General features: G+C 43.1%; 1 protein-coding gene across 5 annotated transcripts in view; it reads left to right on the top strand.

Annotated features, from left to right (window-relative positions):
- LOC110973840 (prominin-1-A-like) overlaps positions 1–20846 on the top strand; it is a 53577-nt gene that overhangs the window by 14618 nt on the left and 18113 nt on the right. For all 5 annotated transcript variants that reach the window (XM_022224986.2, XM_022224988.2, XM_022224987.2 and 2 more), the window contains exons 5-18: positions 11127–11247; positions 11738–11804; positions 12661–12756; positions 13121–13296; positions 14469–14540; positions 14683–14823; positions 15370–15446; positions 15727–15876; positions 16864–16987; positions 17635–17808; positions 18525–18683; positions 19371–19451; positions 19778–19852; positions 20556–20762. In XM_022224986.2, coding sequence (XP_022080678.2) covers positions 11127–11247; positions 11738–11804; positions 12661–12756; positions 13121–13296; positions 14469–14540; positions 14683–14823; positions 15370–15446; positions 15727–15876; positions 16864–16987; positions 17635–17808; positions 18525–18683; positions 19371–19451; positions 19778–19852; positions 20556–20762 — 1720 coding nt within the window. The remainder of the gene's footprint in view (positions 1–11126; positions 11248–11737; positions 11805–12660; positions 12757–13120; positions 13297–14468; positions 14541–14682; positions 14824–15369; positions 15447–15726; positions 15877–16863; positions 16988–17634; positions 17809–18524; positions 18684–19370; positions 19452–19777; positions 19853–20555; positions 20763–20846) is intronic.

Raw genomic sequence — 20846 nt, 5'->3', positions numbered from 1 at the left:
TGTGGAGTTTTACTTTGTAGTTGATTTGAGGAATTTGAAAATGAATGTTGCGAAGATTTCAAAATGGTGAGGATTCCTATTGCCTAAACATTGTGCAAGATTCTTCCTAAGGCCTCTAACCCAAAAGTGGCTATAAAGTATATCTTGGGCACCAGGCAAAATCAGCCTGAGGTTGACAGATAGTCGCTGATCTACATGTAACTTTGTTTCATTTGATATACCGGCACCTCTTATATAGACGTGAGTAATTTGAGATAAGTTGTTATGTCCTTGACCTGGAAGGCCCTAGATTTTCAACCCCCCCCCCAAAAAAAATTATCCCTTGCATTTACAAAGACTTGTACCTAAGGCTCAAGCATGGTACATGTAGCTGCTTTTGATTAACCACTTGACGCCAGATCCTTATTTGTTCCTTGTAGGATGGGTACTTTTGTTTAAGAATTCTTTTCATTTTTGTGGTCAGCATACTAGTATTAACGGGTCGTGCTTGGTTGGGTTAAAGTGCGGAAGACAATCCTACAGGGGGACGTTGCTACTTAGACCCATCCCCAGCTACCAGAAGCAATAAAATGGAAATGCCTTTCTTGAGTGATTACAATTAAATTGGGGAGCCCGCACCTTACACGAAAGAGCTAAGGGGATTAAAGACCTCCTTTGTTTGGGTAAGCTGATTTGCTTGGGAGCGAAAGTGCACTTACAAAAGAGATAAGGTTACAGCAAGCAACTCGTTTGTATTGAAACAATTGGCAAAGCACACACACATGGCCACCGGTGATGCCTGTATACGCTGCAGACCTGTTGTATGTAAACCGGTCGACATGTGGACACGCGCCACAATATTTACCAGGGCAGTTGAAAAACAGGGAAAAGTTGGAAAATACTGATGCCCTAAACTCAAGAGCAGTTCCTCCCGACATACATGTACATGTATTTTATGGGTGTCATGAAGTTGAAGAATTTTGCAGGAACAAAGACCCCTCCCTAGCAGCTGTTTGGGTAAGAAAATCTGATGTTAACTGGGTAAGAAGTGGTGCAAAGGAGGTTTGGGGGGGAACATGGAGGCTTGATTGAGGATGGAAACAGGGAAAAGGGAGGGGGGGAACTATTGCCATTTTCGGACCAGTAAAACCTCAGTGGGATACCATGAAGCCATCAATCCCAGGGCCTTGTAAATCAGGTCCCCAGTGGAGCAGAGAGGAAAGATCGTTATCAGGCCCAAATTTTCTTGCCAAAGTAGCTCATCCGTTGCCCCCACTGTCGCAATTAAGCCCGGCCCCGCACCACGCTGGGCCACGCACCACCGGCAGCTGGTGCACACTCCACACTTTGTGTGCCGCAATTGGCGAACATCCTCCAGGATTACGGCCACACATGCCACCGATCATTCTGAAATTTCGGGCCAGGACCCGGGGGACCCAAAATCACCAACAAAATGTCAAGATGTCTGGAACTCTGATTTCCTGCCCGTTTTCTCCCCTCTCTCCCTCACTCCAGACAATCTTCTGATTGGAAATTGCCCAAATAAGGATACTGACAGTAACATTTCTACCCCCTTTTTTTTTTAGCCCTTGTTTGATAAGTTCACGATCTTACATGTACTTTGGATGAATGTACAGTACATGTACACGTATGGTAACATCATGGCTTGAGGCAGTTCTTAATTTGAAACAAAAGATTTTTCTTCTGGATGAGTTACAGAGCTTGAAAAGTCGTGGGTGAAAATCTGAAACTCTTTACCCAGACACTGCAGCATTCTCTTGGGAGTATATTTAAGCATGGGGAGTTATGCTTCTGCAGCAAGACGTATTGGTGGTGTCCGTTAAAATTGTAAATTTGCCAAGTAGGAGACACACGAAGGCCACTTCAACGACAAACGGCGATATACTGTAGAATTATCCAATCAAAAGGGGCCAGATGCAAGGAGAGAGGTTGGACTCATGAAGACCCTGTCCACAAAGTCGCAGACAGTCACCCGTTCTAAAAGTGTGCTTGTGTCCCCTCTGTCCTCACGTCCCTGTGACTTGCTCTTCAATCCATGATTACACGCGGTCTAGGCACTGTGTGGAAGTTTTCTGTGATACATGTACATTTGATGTGATTGTAAACCTCAAGGAAACTGAATTTCTTTTAGCTCGTGATGGCCTGACCACAGATACATGAATGGTGCTTATTCATTGGAATAAAAACATTTTTCCAGCTTTTTCCTGTACGGCCGAGTGTAATCACTGGGAAAATAGACAGGACTGTAGAGGATGTTTTGAATGAGGAAATGTGGTCAGAAATCCGACTAGAATGTGCTTTTAGTCAAAGTTTATCTTACTTCGAAAGCCTGGCACAAGAGTCATTGTCCTAATTCGAAACCAGGATGTAGAGGCTTCTCAGTGTTGAACATGTATGTGACCTAATATCAACACTTCGGCACCATGCACTGAGGGACCATGCTAGATTAAACCTATGTTTCCCTCATAAAACCTCCATGAGAAACACGTGGGTGTGTTCGTGTACATGCTCTTACATCAGATCAATTTGTTCCTTCGTTTCTCATCTTTTCATTACTTCAGAAGATTTCTTTTCTCACAGGCTCTCATAGGGCACCGACCATACAGCACCAATAATATGATGTCGGTGTAGAGCCTACTGTTCAATTGGGAGGAGGAAAAGAAATCCATCAAATATCCCTGAACTGCCAAACTTTTGCCCCTCCCCCCTTCTCAGGTTCCTAGCAGCCAGCAGCAGCAGCTGATTAGGAGTGGGGCAGGTGAGTGGACTAGACCTCCCTGTACTAGTTGGTGAGAGGCAGTGGGCTTGTTAGGCCCCAACTATACATGTGTGTGCTTGTGCAGCATCATCTGAAATACAATTGGGATTGGCCCAAGTATACCCGTAGTTGGGACTGATGTTGTAATTGGGGGTAACAGGCCGGAGTTCCACTCAAGCCAGCCTTCAGATTTGTGCAGACACACGCCTGAATGCACGTGTGGCCAGGCCTTGACTGCACCAAGAGGACAATTTCTTTTGTCAGGCAAATTAGGACGAAGTTATGGGGACATGTCCCTGCCCCCGCTACATTTGTTGGTCCCCACAAAATCTGTGTAATGACGAGTGTTTGTCTCCACATTAATCCGAACAAGGACATGCATGTGTACTGGTCAGTGTTTGTCAAGATGACCATTTTCGTAATAAAGTGCATCATATCAGCCGCAAATTTGACATGTGAAAGCAATCTGGTTTCATTAAGACAGTCATGACAGATAGTTTCTGATTCTTTCACTTTTCCCCCCCCTCATTTCGTATCAACTGCAACCTCCTTTGGTCAAAACTTGTCATGAAACTCTTGCACATCCTCCTTGTAATTGTACAGCCTCATCTGGTCAGTAAGGATCCACGATCATTGCTGCCCCCCCACTCCCCGCCTTCTTCAACACCGATAATAAGAGTCCGGAAATCACAGCTTTCATCGGGACCTGTGTGCACGTGGTGCCATCCTCCCCCACACAGATTTATTGTTCCCAATTAGTCCGGCGTTATCACCTGGCATCGGCATGTGTGCGCAGTTGCTGGCCTGTGTGTAGCCCGCCTGACCTGTAATGGACTTGGACACAGCCTCCGTTCCCTACAGACCGATACGCAAAGCTCATTGATTCATTGACGACGTGGGTGACCTGGCCCATTTTTTTATTTTATTTTTTTTTTGGCTGGATCACAGTCTGTGATTCACACCCCCTTCTCAACCCTCCTTCCCTCCTCCTGTCTCATGGAAAAGTTTGTTGAATTTAATTTAATTACTACTGCCAAGCACTGGCTGAAAACCATGACCCAGAACTTGTGGAAACCAAATTAAGGAGGGCAGGGTGACTCTTTATTGAAATTACCAAAAAGGAAATTTAAACAGACTGTTCTAGACTAACATACAGACTGATTGTGAAGCGGGTGGGATTCGTTCCGATTTTTTTTTTTTTTTTGGTTTGATTATTGTGAAAAACATGTCACAGCATGTCCGATGACAGACACTTGTCCTTTTCGTTGGCAGCTAGAGATTTGAGGACTCCACGTTATTCACCACGGGTATGACAAGGTAACGGGACAGCTATGATTGCCGAGCAGTTGGAGACAGGCAAATGCTGAAATCATAGCTGTCGTTAAGCTCAAGATTACGTACGGGGTCCAGAAATTTGAAAAAGACCTTCCCAGAAATCCAGTCTTGGTGCACACTTGGTACAGGTACTAGACAATACTTTCGGTGGAAGTTCAGTCTTGGTGGCTGTATAAAGTTGTCGGGGTCAAACTCTGGTATAGTACCCAGTAGCTATTGTTCGGACCAAAACACTGTGGGGATGTACCAAAGTTCTCACAGTCTGGTCCTGTTCTTATTTACCAAAGAAAACTTTCCAACAAATGCACAGAACAATGCCAGCCGGGCCATACACTGGACTGTATAAGACTACCCAGAAATCCTTGAGTCTCATCAGATGTTTTAACTATAAAGATTACCTGTACAAGGACATGCACACTCATATACACAATTACATTGAATGTACATGTACATGTATGTACTGATTGTCATGCACATGTGCTTTAATTCCTTGTTCCTTCTTTAAGCCTTTACTGTTTCTTTTCTTCATCAGTGAGTGCATGTACAGTCACGTCCATATTCTCCCAAGTCATCAGCTTGATTGAGGGCCCTATACATTTGGCTTATCCTAATTTGCGCTGTTCAATCATCCTGCTAACCTTACCGTGTTCCACTCCCCAAAATCACAGGTACGCGAGCGGCTAAGGGCTAATGCGTCCGGCATGCCGGAAGCAGGCCCCATATTCCCAGAGGATTGAAGCGCACCGGTAGAAAAGTCACCCCCGTCAACCGAGGAAGGGGGGGGGAAAGAGAAGAACCTGGTGCTGATAATTCAGTCTCTAGGACAGGTATTATATTACAGCAGACCTGTCCTCCCTTAAACTGATCTCGTAAAAGAGAGAGATGGGGGGGAAAAATTGCCAGTCATTGCCATTTCGATCTTCAAACGTGAACTCCTGGGTTTTAATTCCCACCATAAGGTTGTTAATTTTTGGAATGGAGATTCAGGATGCAACATGAGGAAGAGCGGAGGAAAGGATGTAGATTTTCCCTGTGGTTGCGGCGCGTGGTCCGTGCAGAACACGCAGGGAGGGCAAGGAAAGGGGGTCCACTGGAAAGTTGAAGCACGAGTAGAGGGTTTGAAGACTGGAGCAGTGTCGTCCGATTTGGGTGCACGGGGTGTCTTTTCAGGAGAGTTTTGTCCTTGGCTGAAATGTGAGGAATTGGAGTGCTGTTTGAAATTGTGCTGTTTTTTTTGGGGGGGGGACATCAAAAGTGGTGCACTGGACCAATGGCAGGTGCACAGCTGCTTTATTGCTCCTGGGTTTGGGGGCTGAACATGGCACACACTGCAAGTGGGAGAGCCCCAACTACTTGGTCCTGTCATCTTTTCACGTGTTGCACATGTGTCTCTGCACATATTTGCATTACATGTCCGTGGACATGGCGTCCGGTGTATCCTTTGTCCATCCCAAATCACGTGAGAGGCCTTGTTTGATTTTTCATTCATGTGCAGGCAAACATTTTGTGTGGCTTGCTTCATGATCAGCTTCCATTTTTTAAAGTAAATTTCTTTAAATGCATAATCTCGCCATTGTTTCCCCTGACCAGATTTTTGGGCGGTCCATCACCCCGAGAGACTAATGGAAGAAGCCGTCTAGGACAAGATACTCTCAGTCTTTATGAGTGTTCATGAGACTTGATTTCACAGTTCTTTCCAACTTTCCAAACAAACTACACTGTACATGTTCTATTTTGTAAACAATTTTCAACCGTTGTAATGGAGGAAATCGTATCCCCCCCCATTATCTGCACTCAAGGGACACTTCCTGTCCCAGCATCCTCGTGTGTCGTGATAACTTGAGTTGCACATCACGACAGTTGTCTCATGTCATGTACATGTTTTGCCATGGTTACTGAGAACACGTCACATACCCAGATACCAAGGTTTTGTTTGTAATATTGATCACCAATCTGTCTTGAGCAGAAGCAGAAAAGGTTCATGTTGGTCAGGATTATTCATTTTGTTAGTAGCAATGCGACAATGAAGTTCAGTTTTAACCAAAGGAGCATCCATTGCTAAGAAAGTGGTGGCCTTTCTTGGTCCAGCTCGAGGTCTGTAAGTTTAAGGACCTTTTCATGCTGAGCTCCAGCTTCAGTTTCTTTTGAGCAAGTTTTGTGCTCACATTTCATCCCCCTTTCTTTAAGTCCTGGAGGACCGCTAAAAATGAATCACTCAAAATTTCGGATGTAGATCCTACAGCAGTTCCTGAATTATTTCATTCCCAGGCTTTAAAAAAAAAAATTACGCATCTGATGTTATTACTTCAAAAATCAACCCACGCTTTAATCTCTCCTAGCAGCATCTGTTGGGGCTTAGCTGGCTCAAATCCTCCAGGATTGCAAATGAATCACAATTCCTGATGGGAACCCGTCTTTTTGCCAGTCCAGCGCTGCTCCCGAGTTCGTCACGTTCAATGGCAATTGGTTTTTACGTTTTGAGTACTTTTACCCTAGTGTCTTCTCCCCCGCCCCCACTCTAGCCCCTTTGCTTCGTCCCCTCCCCTCACTCTTGTTATTTCCATCCCCCTTCCCCTCCCCGGTGATTGGAGATTTTGTGTCATGCCTAAACATATTCTCCTTGCAGCTGTCACGTCTTTCCATTTATCTGTCCTGGCTCCTTTACTGGCTAAAGGGGAGCAACTTATGGTAATTGCACTCTCCCTTTCCCCGCATCCTGACAGCCTCTTCGACAGGATAGAAGTTTTTAGTCAGTTTAATTGGTCGATTTTCTTTAACTTTCGCTTTCTGGGAAAAACCTTGAACTTGATGAACTTTTGGGAGATTTCTCACTCGTCTGAAAATCCCATCACCAATTTGCAGTGCAAGTGCCTCCCTCAGCATTACAGGTTTCACTCACCTCTGCAACTACACAGAGATGTCATTGGCAGCTGGCTGGTCTTTGCCTCAGTCGGTACTACTTTGAAATGTTGACGTCAGGCAATTTTCCTTGTACTCAGAGCTAACCCGTGAGAAAAATTGGTTCAGCTCTTCTGTTCCCTTTGTTGAGGCAGAAATTGAGCGAATGACTCCGACAAGCTGCCAACAACAGGTTGTCGTCAAACTTACCAAGTCTTCTGCTGTTTAATTGGCTGCTGTTGGTTCTTCAGCAGCTCAACTGAAATGCTGTGTGCCCAAAATTACATGTACATACAACGGGCAGGTGGCAGGTAGCTCACAGCCACTTCATCACTCGACATCTCAGCTCAGATCTAGTTCACCCCTAAGGAAGCTCAGTGAAATGTCATTCTCATGTGTTGAAAAGTTCATTTCCAAATACTTTGCAGGTCATGTTCATGTCAAAGTTCTTGTTTCAGATTTGTGCGTCCCTGATTTCGGTACCATATTGGACAGGAAACATTCACCAACTACAGAAGATCACATCATCCCAGAGGGGGAAAAGAATTCTTTCAAGAGTTGTAGTGTGCTTTTCAAACCAGCAAACCAACGTGTTCTTCTCACAGTGTGGATTTGTGTACATTCAGTAGAAAGTAGTCACATGCATCAAAGCCATTTCACAAGAAAGAACTGGGAATCTGACTGAACCTGAAAAACTGGAAAATTTTTTTCCTTTAGGAATTGTGTACATTTGTAAAATAAATCAATTGAACTGGCATCAAATCCAGGTTGCTTTTGGGTGAGTCTTGTTTTGGTTAGTTTACATAGCGTAAAATATAATGTAATACATCATTGCATTAAGCATTATGTGTACTTTCCCTGCTCCTGACATCACACTTTAAAACGTGTGAACCAGATTCACAAACACAACTCGTGTTTGAAATAGTGCCAAGTGTGTAATGTTATCTTCACATGCAGTGCTTTTACGAGGGACCAGCTCTTGCTTTTACCGAGAACATTCTCAGATTTGTGATTCTTCACCCAGCGCTTCGCTGTGCCCTTCCCAGGATCAAACCTCCCCCTGCCCTCTGACTGCTACTTTGAGTCTTCTGAGGTGATAAAATTCAGTTCGATTCATCTGCTCGGATCTTATCACTCATTCTGTCTGGCTGGCTGGTGCGCATGGCAGCTCGCACCCCTCGGAAAAGTCAATTTGCGAAAAGGGTTCATAATCACAGAAACAGAAAGACAGTGAAAAAAAAAAAGGGTGATTAGAAGCAATGCCTGTGGCCTATCTGTGGGGATACGCTTATCCTGAGTGAGTTATCAAGTGAAGTTGAAGTGTTCGGATGTCATGACTCAGTGCTGTAAATCCTTTTTTTTTCACTGCACCTCATCAAACTTCATAGCATGTTCGGCGCGGAGTGGTAATTTGTCAGGGCATGTCAGAACTTCAGAAAGGGGGGGGGGAAAGGGAAGAGACAACGGGGTAAAAATACTTGGCACTCCGTCGGTTTGTTTTAAGATTGTACATGCGTATATTGGTGTTAAAGATTATTTTTTGTTTCCCGCCGGCGGTGAATAGAATCTATTGTAACAACTTGTTATTGGTGACTGCCTGTGTTGGTGTTAAGTGTGAAGAATCTTCCTGTGTCCATTACAAGGTAGAGGCAGACAACTCGAAAAAAAAATGGAAAAGCCCATGTTTGATTTTATCTCTGAAAGTTTTTAAATTGCTAAGTTTTGGAAGTGGCAGAATTTTTACACAGAAAGGAATATGAAAGAAATGCCAAACTTGGCTGTCAGTGGAAATAAATTGATGAATGACTGTGACTGAGATTGAAATGTTCTTGATTTGGAAGCAGCAGTCAGTCACTCTGCTCTGCAGAGAAACCCCCAAAGAACTTGAATGAACATTGAATTTGCCTGAAATCCTCCAGCCTACCAGACAGCAATGATGCATTTCTTTTTCTTTCCGGGCACATCATGCCCCCCCCCCATAGTGGCTTGGATCTGCAGTCACATACCCTCCCTTAATTAAGTGCTCCCAGTGGCATTGTTTTCATATTCACTGAAGGTTAGGTGTATCAAGTTAAATGCCCTTTTTTTTTTTACATAAAAAGAAAGATGTGACTTGGGCAGTGGCATGTATTGTACATGTATTGGGTATGAGGATGTTTTATAGGAAGTGAGTTTTATGACAAAAGTACTTGAGGAATACTCTGCTGAGTACTTGTACTTTTCTCCTTAAAACTTAAATTTTACAAAATTAGGGTGTGTGACGTCTTACATTTATTTCATAATCCTACCTTGGTGCATTTATCTTGAGCTGTCCATTGCTCATTATGGTAGCTTTGTTCTATCCAGTTCAATATGCGGCAGTGAGTTTGGTACATGTACTAAAAAACTACTCAACTAGAGTTCGGGGGGGGGAGGGGAGATTACCTCCATTCCCCAGGTCATATTACCATTTCTTTAAAGGCTTCAAATAACAACAGTACCACCACCTTTCTTTTAAGGGAAGTTGAGGATTCTTTTATGCGTGAACACACCTTTTAAAATTTTTTATTATTTTTATTGTTATTATTTTTCAAATACATGTAATTTCCATTCTACAGGTACCCTCCTTGGACCAAAGACCTGCATGTGCCCCCTTTTGGGAGGGCTGTTTTGTTACTCTTTATTCCCAAATTTAGCCTCCCCATCAGAGAGGCCATTAAAGGTTACAAATGAAATGCTCAACTTTTGGGCCCCATTAAAAACAAAATTGGCCCCTTCCAAAAGTTGTTTTTTGATTTGTCAGCTGTTGTGTTCTGTGATCAACTTACAATGTGCAGTATTGAACACGTACATATACTTGTAGACATTGCAAGTGCCTGCACAGTCTCCAGACTGCATTTCATGTATTACACATGTACATGTAACTGTACATGCACTAATAATTGCTCACCCCTCCAATACCTGTCTGTGGTTTCTACTGAGGGGGCATATACACTGTACATGTACATGTATACCTAATTTGTGTCTGGTATAGGTCTTGCACTAAGTAATCTTTTCCTGGACTGGTCTGCCCCCTTCATCCCAGTAGCCCTTCTGAAGTTGTAGTAGCCTCCAGGCCATTGGATTTTTTTTCTTAAAGAGAAGCAATTCCTGAAAGATAGTTTTTAGTGGTCACGTGGCAGCAACATGTAACAGCAATTCTTACAAGCATGCTACAAGTTTCAAAAATTCACACTGTGGAATACTTCTGATACATGAGATCCTTATGTGTGATGTCTAGTCCACTGGTTGATGAAGTGTGATCCCAAAAGCAATATTCTACAAGCTTAGTCTGCATACAAAGTAGATCTTTGGGCGTATTAGAAGAAGCCACGTCTCTCTCGGTTTTCACTGTGTTGAAAGTGTTGAGAGCGTTGAAATAGGTCAGCTTCATCCGTGAAATTCTTATTTTCCACATGAACATCCATTTTCTCTTGCATCTGTGTGGAAGCTTTTTTCCTTCCCCCAAGTGCATAGGCAGAATGTTTCTCGCAGCTGTTGGACTCTCAAAGTAGGTAATCCGGGCACAATTAGGGGCCCTTCGGATAAGGTCTTATAACCGACCAATCCAGGCGCAATAGGCGATGAGTCAAAAGATGGAGCTGGAGCCTGAGCTGGCGTGTCCTTATTGTTGCCAAGGGATGGGGGAGAGGGCTTAATGATGCACCTGTCAGGGGCTCAAGTTGACTGCTAGCTTTGGTGCCAAGGCTAGGGTTTGAGACTCTACTGATTGCAGTGCTTCCTTGCCACACCAAAACGGACACCTGTGTCCTCACGTTATTCCTCATTCACATTGCTAATGGGCCCGAGATTTAGGGTCTTGTCACAATGGGGGAGGTTCTTTGAGGCAAGGATCCTCATTGCCCAATTTGTGTACCTGGTCGGGGAAGACTTGATCCCCCCAAGTTGTAATTTTCCAAGTTTCTCATTCACTGAGTGCAGCGTTGAGAAACTTAAAATGATCTACGGTCTTTGTTTTTAAGATTCATCAAGGATGGAATAAATACCTGCTGACTTTTTCCTGGAGTTATTCGGTAACCATTCCCCTTACCTTAATTAAGACACGGACAGATATGCCCATATACATGACCAATATTGTACTGTTATCCCCTCAAAGTGCCGGCATGGCCTTCACCAACTTCTCCAATGACTTCATCGGCTACGCCTACACGACCATCGAATCGTCTGCCCAGCCTATCATCGGAGATGTGCAGGCCTTCGCCACGGATGCCGTGAAGGTGAGTGTTTATCAGTTGTGTCTGTGGAGGCACCAATCAGGGTGGATTTGGAAAGGGATGGGTTGGGAGAGGAGGGGATTGGGTATATCAGGGCACACGGAAGAAGTGTGAAGTAAAAGACGACTAGATAAGAGCGTTTGACTCTGCGCACTCCCATTCTGCTGCAAGAAGGTCTGTGGGCACACCATGCTTTGTAGATGAAAGACTTCATTTCTTCTTGAGGATCTTGGTGATAGCAGCCTTAGGTAGAAGATTTGACAGGAAGCAAAGTTACCAAGGAAAGCCTCTGGGGGTTATTTTAGGAGGTCAAGAATGATTCATTTTTCAATTTTTGTCCCCTCTGTCCCCTTTGTGCCAATTACAGGGCTGCACTTTTCACCGTTTCTAAAAGTACAAGTTTATCAAGCGTTCTCACAGCAATTCATCCCCAGCATAATTAATGCTTTCCTAACAAGCATTTTGTTTAATTCCTATTTCCTTCATTTCACAGCAAATGGAGTTCGTTACGGACAATGAGTTTGGCACAGTCGACTGTCTTATCAGACGCGACATTGCGAGTAAGTCAATAATCCGTTTCCTTCCCACATCAAACAGAGATAGGAAGCCAAAAACACAATCTCCAGAGATGGTGTTACTGTTAGCACCATACGTGTTTGTGTAAAGACTATTTTGGTTTGAAGGAACTTTTTATTGGGGATTTTGTGGGAAATTTGGAAAGAGTATAGACTTGAGAGTAGAGTTTGTAGCCAAGAAGTCATCCCTAATAATTCACTACGTCTATCATGTTTCTCAGGTTTGGATTGGGTGAGGATGGGTTCATGGGGAGAGGGAGAACTAGTGTGTTTAGGTAGGGGCTGGATTGGAATGGAGCAATGGTATGTTCACTGAGGAGTGTGGCCATGTGGTTAGGGCTTGTTGGGCCGTCAGTGTGGATAGGAAAAAAAATTCTAAAGAATTCAGTGGCTAGTGTTTGGCTCCGATGGGCTGCTGACTTTTGTCGTCCAACCTATTATAAACACACGTTCTCTGTTACAGTAGGTACGCTTCTGACGGTTATCTTGGGCAACTTGGTTGGGGGTTGCAGAGATCCTGTCCAAAGTGGTTAGGCGACATTTGACAAATGCTCCTGCCATGTGGTGACAGAGAGCAACATTTAGCAAATGGGGAGGGGGGATGGTGGGAAGGAGATATCACATGAGATATGAATGCAAGCTCTCAGTGGTATTTCTGGTTAATGACTTCCCCATGCCCTGTGGCATGTCTGGCCAATTTGCCCCAGGGTTCCAAAGCCGGCTGAAGCGGCATTTTTTGTGTGTGTGTCATTTTTCCTTCAAGTGCACAAAAGCAAGCCTGTAGTTAAGGAGTTGGGGTTGTTTTGAAACACTTGGTGTTGTTTTCTTCCTTATTGTCAAGATATTGGGGATGAGATTGCAGACCCTCTGTTGGAGTACCTCAAGAAAGATGCTGGTGTGGAGGTCGCAATGGATTCTTTCACCGACCTCACGTCAGGTAAGAAAATCTTGGTTAACTCCAGTTTAGGGGTATGTCTTTGTCTCTTGATACTTCCAAGTTTGGAACTCTTTATCAGCTGCCTGAAATTAATATCACAAAAGGTTGATAAGGCACTTAATGTGTCTGCGAGCAAGCAGGGTTAATTCAGACGGAACTAACTTTCTGGGGTTTTCCGATTGTTTGATAGTGGTGAAAAAATGAAAACAAAATCCTGAGCACACTCTATGCTAATCTTCAAAAATGTCCATGTTACAAAGATAGGTGGCATGCGATTCCGATTGTGGAATTCCATATTTGACAGGGGCTTGGATTCCTTACACCTCATGAGGAATGTTTATATTGCGTATTTTTATCTCCACAGATTTAAATGAAGTGTATATGTCTTTGGCGAGTGTTAATTCATCTCGGACCGAGGTGATCGATGGAACAGCTCGGGTGAAAGGGTTATTGGAAGGAGTGAAGGCTGATTTAACTGCCCTAACTTGTAACGGCTGCCCTTCTTCTTCAGACCTGGATAAAGTGAATGACTATTCATTGGTAAGGACATACTTCATGCATTTCTTCTTTATGTCATCAGGTGCAGTGAATTCTCGTGTGTGTGTGTGTGTGTGTCCAAATTGCCCCGTTGGTCATACATTGACATGTAGAGGTCAGCATTGGTTGAAGGTGGACATGTGACAAAGACTGTGTCAGGATTACATGCCTATGGCTTAAAATAATGCTAACTTATGGAAGCTGCTACAAAGTGGCTGGGGCTATTTTCCATATACAGTAAAATCTCGATAAGTCGAAGCCGGTTGAGTCGAAACTCTGTTTACCTTGACGACTTTCTGTATTCCCGACCAAAGAATAGGCCTTTATGTACAATAAACTATCCGTAACTCGAAACGTCAATACCACTAAAGCCGCTTATCTCGAAAGTTTTGGTAGGCCAATTAAAAAAAAATGCTTAAGAATGATGAATGAAAAGGAGAGCTTCTCCATGGAGGGTTACAATGAGGCAATGCACCCTAGGAATGTGGATGTGAAGGACTTTGGCCAGAGGCTGCAGACACCGCTCCCGGGCCGTGTGTGGTACACCTAGCCACAGCCGGTTGAGTCGGACTCATGTGGCTTTCAACACACCTGGCCCATTTTCTGGAGGAGTTCACAGAAGACGGCAATCAATTCAATCAGTCATAGGGGAAGGTTTACCCCCGAGCAATGGACCTAAGCATAATGAAGCCATGCCATTGGCAGGTGCACTTGCAGACAAAGAGTGAAGTCATGTCATCTATTAGGGATGGATCCGGTCATATGCAGCAAGGTATGAGACGGAGAGAACCCCCCCTGCTTTGTAATGGTCATTGTGCCGTAGGAATCTGGGGAATTCCTTTCAGACATCTTGGGGGATGTGTTAAGTAACAATAGTCTGGGATGTGTATAGGGATTGGACATGTTGGGGGGGCACCCCTCGGTCTCATTTCTTGCTGGGTATAGATCCGGTGGGGCTGAGACAATATAAGGGGAAGGGAGCAAGTCTCAGTAACCCATCTGTTGGCAACATCTCAAACCAGTGCAAAGTCACCTGTTACTTATATCTTGCTGTTCCTTGATGAAATGGCCCGTGAGAGATACATGGAAATGCATTCATTTTGTGTGATAACAAACATCGGTGTACATGAAGTGTATTTATTCAGTTCATGTTTTGTGTGTTTTTTTTCTTGTAGCTTCCTGATTTCAGTAGCCAGGTCGAGCAAGCCTCACTTGCCAAGAATACCGCTGAAGTTTTCTACACTGACGTAAGAAAATATTTTTACAATTATCACATGCTTTGCCATGGCTGAGGACACTTTGACACTTCCAAATTGGAATTAGAACTCTCTTAACAAAGTCTGGTTGTGAATTGACCCCTTTCTCCCAAATGTTTTTTTTTTTCAACAGTTTAACCACACCCTTAACAACATCTCCACCTTGATTGACGACTCGGCGAGCTCGGCAGTTACCGAAGTGGAAAAACTGTTGAACGATACCAAGCAGACAGTTGACAGTGCCTTTGACAGCATTGTACAGCAAGTGGCACAGGTAGAATAAATGCTCACAAACAGGTTGTCGGGAGAAATAAGTAACCATCGCTTTCACTCACATGTCTTAACTTGACCACCTGCACACTGTGGGAAGTTGCAACTCGCTATCGGGAGAAGAGGAATGTGACGCAATGATGTGACAAGAAGTCACAAATCTTGAAAGAATGACACCAAAGGCCTGCTCTAGTAAAGTCCTACTTTGTAAAGGACTGCTGCTGTGGTATCTTGTCACCTGAAACGTTGATATACATGTATTTGGCTGAAAATAATATAATGCCTGGAACAGGTTGGGTGTGGAATAATACCATCTCAAGTGTTTAAGGGGAACCCAAATATTTCAAAATGGCTATTATTTTGAAGAAGACGAAAACCATAACTTCTTCAGTGCCTCACAGTGAGGCCGGATTACCCATTTTGATGGGTTGATTGCCCTGGCTTCTTCCTCAAGGCCAAAATGCTTTTGCATATCCAAATAAAGATAGCTTTTCAGGGCCACTTGGAGAATGGCTAACTGTCCACTGTTTTCATTTTTGCATTTGAACAGGTCAATCAAAGTCTGGAAGAGGTAAAACAAGATATCAACAACTTTTTTGACACAGTGAATCAGTATTGGGACTACAGGTAAGGATTCCGTCCTCCAATCCATACAGTTGCCATTTGTTGTTAGAACTGAACAAGCAGTTTGCTTTTGAGATCAAGGTTTTGCTGGCTTGGGCTTGGGCCTCTTTTAGGGTTAAGACAGGTGCATTTATGCCTCATGTACACCCTCAAACATTCTTCACATGATTCGCTGTTCCTTGATGTGTCATTATGTGCCATATGCATCAAGGAATTCATGACAGGGATAAACGTGAAGTGAGAAGATCAGCTCCTGAATATGCATATCTACCCCTCCTCACAGGTACTATGGCCTCATTGCTGTGACCTGCCTGACTCTGTTGATTGTGCTGTTCAACGTTATCGGCATTGCCATGGGAACCTTTGCCTACAAGGATGTGTTGCCCACCGAACGGTCGCGCATGTCCAATGCAGCAGGGAATGTTCTGATAGCGTAGGTTTCTTGCTCCTTAAGTCTAAACAAGCTTATGTTGCCCTTATAATTTTGCCCAAAGTGAAGATCCCGAGAAAATTTCCATGTCAGCCAGATGTTCTATGTTCTGTGCCAAACTGGATTCGTTACTGTAGAGCTAGTGATTTTCTGTTTCAAAAATGGGTATTTTCCGTATTGCTAAATCCCGAATTCTGCTTCAGAAATTCAAATTCGTTCTGTACCGTAGTACACATGAAAAAAGAGTAATATGTAATTAATATTCCATTTTGCTGCCGCGGTTTCATCGTTATGCCATGCGGTACTACCGTAGCCTTGTCTCAAGGCGTCTATGCAGATTCACAGACTGAATTCCCTATGTATGCAATAATCATATGTTTGAGTATAACCTTGTTTGCTCCTTGATTTAATTGCTAGTACGGTGCACGTGTGAACGGCCAATGTGTGTACCATACCACGCTGCTGTGCTGTGTCGTCTGCCGTTGCACACTTGCAAGTATCGATACCGACGCAGATGACCCAATCATGTGGTGGAGTGGTGCAATTTAGCACGTTTCTAGCATAGTTCCTTTGTTAAATGCCAGCATTTTAAAAGGGTTTGGTAGGCAATAATGGTCAGCACTTTGCGGAAAGTTTTCCTTGCTTCTTAAGCTGTTCTTAGTGGTAAAGTTTGCAAATTCCGTTTCAAGCAATGATTTCGTTTCAAAGTGTTGATTCTGTGAATTCCGTCCTTTTTCTGTGATCACAGAAAATCATTGGCTCTACATAAGGGGTAGCTTCAGATCTTTCAGAATTTGCACAGATGGAAAGATAAGAAAAAATTAAGAATCCCATTAATTTGTTGAAAGGCATTTTTATGCAAATTGTAAATCGAAGTGGTTAAAAGTTATCCTTAAATTCTTGATCCAGACGCTAACTTGAATTACATCCGATTCAAAAGCACGAGATTAAATTTGGATTGACTTCCATTTTCTTTACTCTCTTCCTCAGGGGAGTGTTCTTCTCAATTCTGTTTGGCCTGATCCTCATGCTGATTTGCTTCTTGGGATTTGCTGTGGCTGGGACGGCCACGTTGAGCTGTGAACCACTTAAGACCTACGAGGCATTTGAGAAGGTTTGAGACAAAAATTACTCGATTTTTTTGGGACTTGACTCATCCCACCCACCTTTTTCCTTACGACTAGTTGGCTAAAGCCGTGTTCCCATTGGACTTTTTTTGGTTAACTTACTGCGACTTTCCTATAGAATTACAAAATTAAATCCAATGGGAACACATGGTAAACTAACGTCCCTAACGTGCCTTCGTTGAGTTTTAATCTGAAATGTTTCTTTGTAAATTAATGGTCATTCCAGAAGCACAGAAGTAGGCATTGTGAGATTAAGTAAAACATATTAACTCTAACCTTCCCCAACCATACAGAATTAAACAGTAGTAAAGTGTTTAATTCTGTGGGGATAGGTCTGGTAGGCCCATAACAGCTGGCTTTTGCATTTGGTTTGGCATACCTCAGAAAAACTAAGTCCAACAGCCTCTGTGCACAAAGTCCCATATGGGTGTATAACTTTGTGTGAATGGGGAAGGTTAGGGCCAGCAACCCTTGGGGGGGGGGTTAGGGTTAATAAGAAAAAACTTGGAATTGTTTTGTTCTACCTCTGCTCTGCAGGACTGTTGTTTGCCAATCTGGCAAATCAACTGTACTGCTCTTGCCAAAAATCCACTTTTGATGGCTTGTCTCTTTCTGTCTCCCTCTCACCTTGTAGACTATTGACAAGCCAGGTTTCCTTGGCCCCGGCTATTTCTTGGGTGAAACCCTCTTCGGCAACTCGTCCGTGGAGCTGACGTTGTCCTCGATCCTGACGGAGTGCGAGCAGAATGAGGCCCTCTACGCTGCCATGGACCTCTCCTACCTCTTCTCCCTGGACAGCTTTGTGGATGTAGGTGCTCATTTTCACTGACGTCCAGCCTTGTAGTCACCAGTTCCTTCACAGGGTCCTCTCTCACAAGGCCAGTCACGTGTCTGGTCACAACATCAGTCTGAAGCCACTGGGTGAACTTTGACAGAGGAATGCCCTTTGTCACCATTGATTCAAATAGCTGTTGACTTGGCTTGAGACTTGTAGGGACATCTGAGGACTTGTGATGGACTTGATTACAACAGTGGTGCTGGCAGCTTTTAGGGCCTTACTAACATTGTCTTATGTTCTCTTGCTCAAACTTTTTTCTCCCAGACTATGTTTTACCCTAATGTATTTAAACTATCATATTTTCATATTTGGTTTGAGATGTTAAATGTTCCTCCTAAAGCTTGTAAAATTCTATTAAGAATACATTTATTTGAATGTAATAGAGTTCATTTGTGTTAAGTTATTTAACAGGAGAAAATGAAGTCAAAAAGAAATTGTTGATTCAAATAGATGAAAAACTGTGTCAGGTGACAATTGAAACAGAGGCTTTTCCTTTTTTTCACAAATTGTTTTGCTTATTTGGTTCTAGTTTATAAAAGGCATAATTAAAGTTGCAGTAGATGAATTAGCGATTAACGTTTTTCCATTTTTTCATCATTTTTCTTTGTTTTTTTTAACAGTTTCCAATTCATTTAAATGCACATTCTTTTCTTTTGTTCATTCGTTTATTTGATATTTTTGACCAGGAATTGAACAAAGGAAAAGATGGAGTTATGGATCAGTTGAAGAATGCCATTGACATTCCAACTTTGGACTTGGTGCCTGACAACCTGCAGAATGATCTATATTCTGCATTAAATGCCATCAACCTAGGGAGTATAGATCCTGCTTCTATTGAGAAACTGGTAAGTCAGTACTGTACTTGTCATTTGTGCATAGCTAGTGAAAAAAGTCATGTAATTTTTCATGTTTTGATAGAAGCCAACTGATTATATGTTTGATGTATTATTAATCCCGTTCCGCTTAATGCAACGGAGCGCACCTGTTGAAAAGGAAGTGGCAGAGGGTACTGTGTGACTTGATTGGGCTGAGGCCAGTGTGTGTCTTGTGCACTGTGCAGTACGGTAAAAATCTGTTCTCATTCCAGCTGTGTCACATTCTTAGAACCGTATGGGTTAATTGTGTTCAGGTTTTAATTTCAGGTTTTTGGGTATACTTTTATGCATCATGCATTTATGCATCATGAACAGAGCTTAATTTAAGCAGGAGCCTGCACCGTCTACCGTTGCATTTGATGCTGTTTGCATTTGTAAATGTCGAAATATAAATACCCAACTGATGGAATCTTGCAAATGATGTAAATGTATTTGAATTGCAAGCCCAAGGTATAGTTTTTAAGAATTCTTTCTGTCCTCTCATACCTATGCCGATTTCTACCCATTTTTGAGTCCATTGTTTATCCAGTAGCTTTAAGTAGTGCAAGATAGCATCTCGTTCAAGTCAGTGGAAATGGTGGCAACTTGAGACCAGCACTTGTACCTTTCAGTTTTTGTTACCCATTGATAAATTTTCATGGTTTATTTTGCCTTAAGATGAATTCATCTGTGACAGTGACAAACCTGAAAGAGTTTGCTGAAGGCCTTAGGAATGCAGCTTCCAACCCTTCAAACAACGTAAGGCAGTTGTTTCAATTCTGTAGAGAAAAGGGAGTGTTTTGTAGCATAGTTTTGGTGTGATCTATTGATGACAAACTGCACTCATCCTGCAAGAAGATATCTTGAGGCAGGCCTGTTCCGTTAAATTCTCCAATGCCAGTTGCTCCTTGCTTGTGGGTAGGTCAAACCTATTCTTAATTCTGAGGTGTGTTTTGCAAAGTTTTTAAAACGGTTGGTCAAAAGAATATAAGATAAAGCACTTCACAAATGTCTAAGCACTGACTTAGACGAAAGAGGCAAGTCTGATATTTTTCGTACATTAATGACTTCTGGATTTTTTACAGGCCACTGAACTGAACAGATTAGCAGATGAAGTGGACCAGATCCAGGCACAGGTGGAAGGCATCAATGCCCACAAAGTAGGAAATGAAGATCTGCCTTTGTGTTTGAAATACTGCACTATGATAGTCCCCCCCCCCCCCCGCAGTCAGGATTCATGACACTAATGCGGGACAAAGAGTTCACCAATCTTAAAAAGGAGCTTAATACTTCCATTTGGATTTTTTGTGGCGGTTCCTTGCCAGTACCTTCCCTGGAACCCATTTCTCTCTGTGTGAAAAGAGCAATCAGGGCATAAAGAACCCCAGCTGAGCTTGAACTCGTGTTTTGAAGAATCTGAAACGGAGCACGAGTTTTAGCCCTGCAACAACTGTATCCTTGCAGGTGCCCATTTATCCCTCAGACAAAAATAAAATGTCATCTGCAGAGATGCAAATGTAGTGTTACTGGTTGGAATCAAACCCACGATCTGACATGGATCTGACACGATCAAGTCCCTCGTAAGTTCATCTCCATGCAGTGACTAATCATTGAAGTTATGTACTAGTTAATCGGTTTAACTGTTAGTCATTCAGTTCACGTTGGAAGCTAGTCAAGTAAACTTTAACAAGAGTACATCTTCGTCGTTATGCATACCAAGTAATGTGTACTTGATTCCTGGCTTTGACTCATGACCAACTTGCTACCTCAACAGAGATGTGAAACCGTACCATAAATACTAGAATATGGCTGTCCACAGAGCATCCCTCATTTTACAATATTATTGTTCTGTTGCACCGACAGGCCCGCATTGTTGAAAATGCTTACAGGTTGTCTGACCTTAACGCAACCCTTCCTGGGAGCATCACCAAAACTGTCACTGCATCACAGGCTGCCGAGACAAAGGTCAACTTGCCTGCCACCGAAGAAAAAGTCCAAAATATCACGGTGGACTATGTGAATCAGGTGTTTGGCTATGCAGACCAGTATGCCGAGAAAGTCGGTACACAGGTAGGCAAGGGGGAATATGGTATCGCCCCAGCCTTCAGTCTCAAAACACTGGAAGGCTTATCTTCCATTCCTGGAAATTTGTCC

Source organism: Acanthaster planci, linkage group LG13, assembly GCF_054643075.1.
Source record: "Acanthaster planci isolate LZ-2023a linkage group LG13, COTS_SCS, whole genome shotgun sequence".
NCBI lineage: Eukaryota > Metazoa > Echinodermata > Asteroidea > Valvatida > Acanthasteridae > Acanthaster > Acanthaster planci.
Note: the sequence above shows the minus strand (reverse complement) of the source record. Positions and strands in the feature narration are given on the sequence as shown.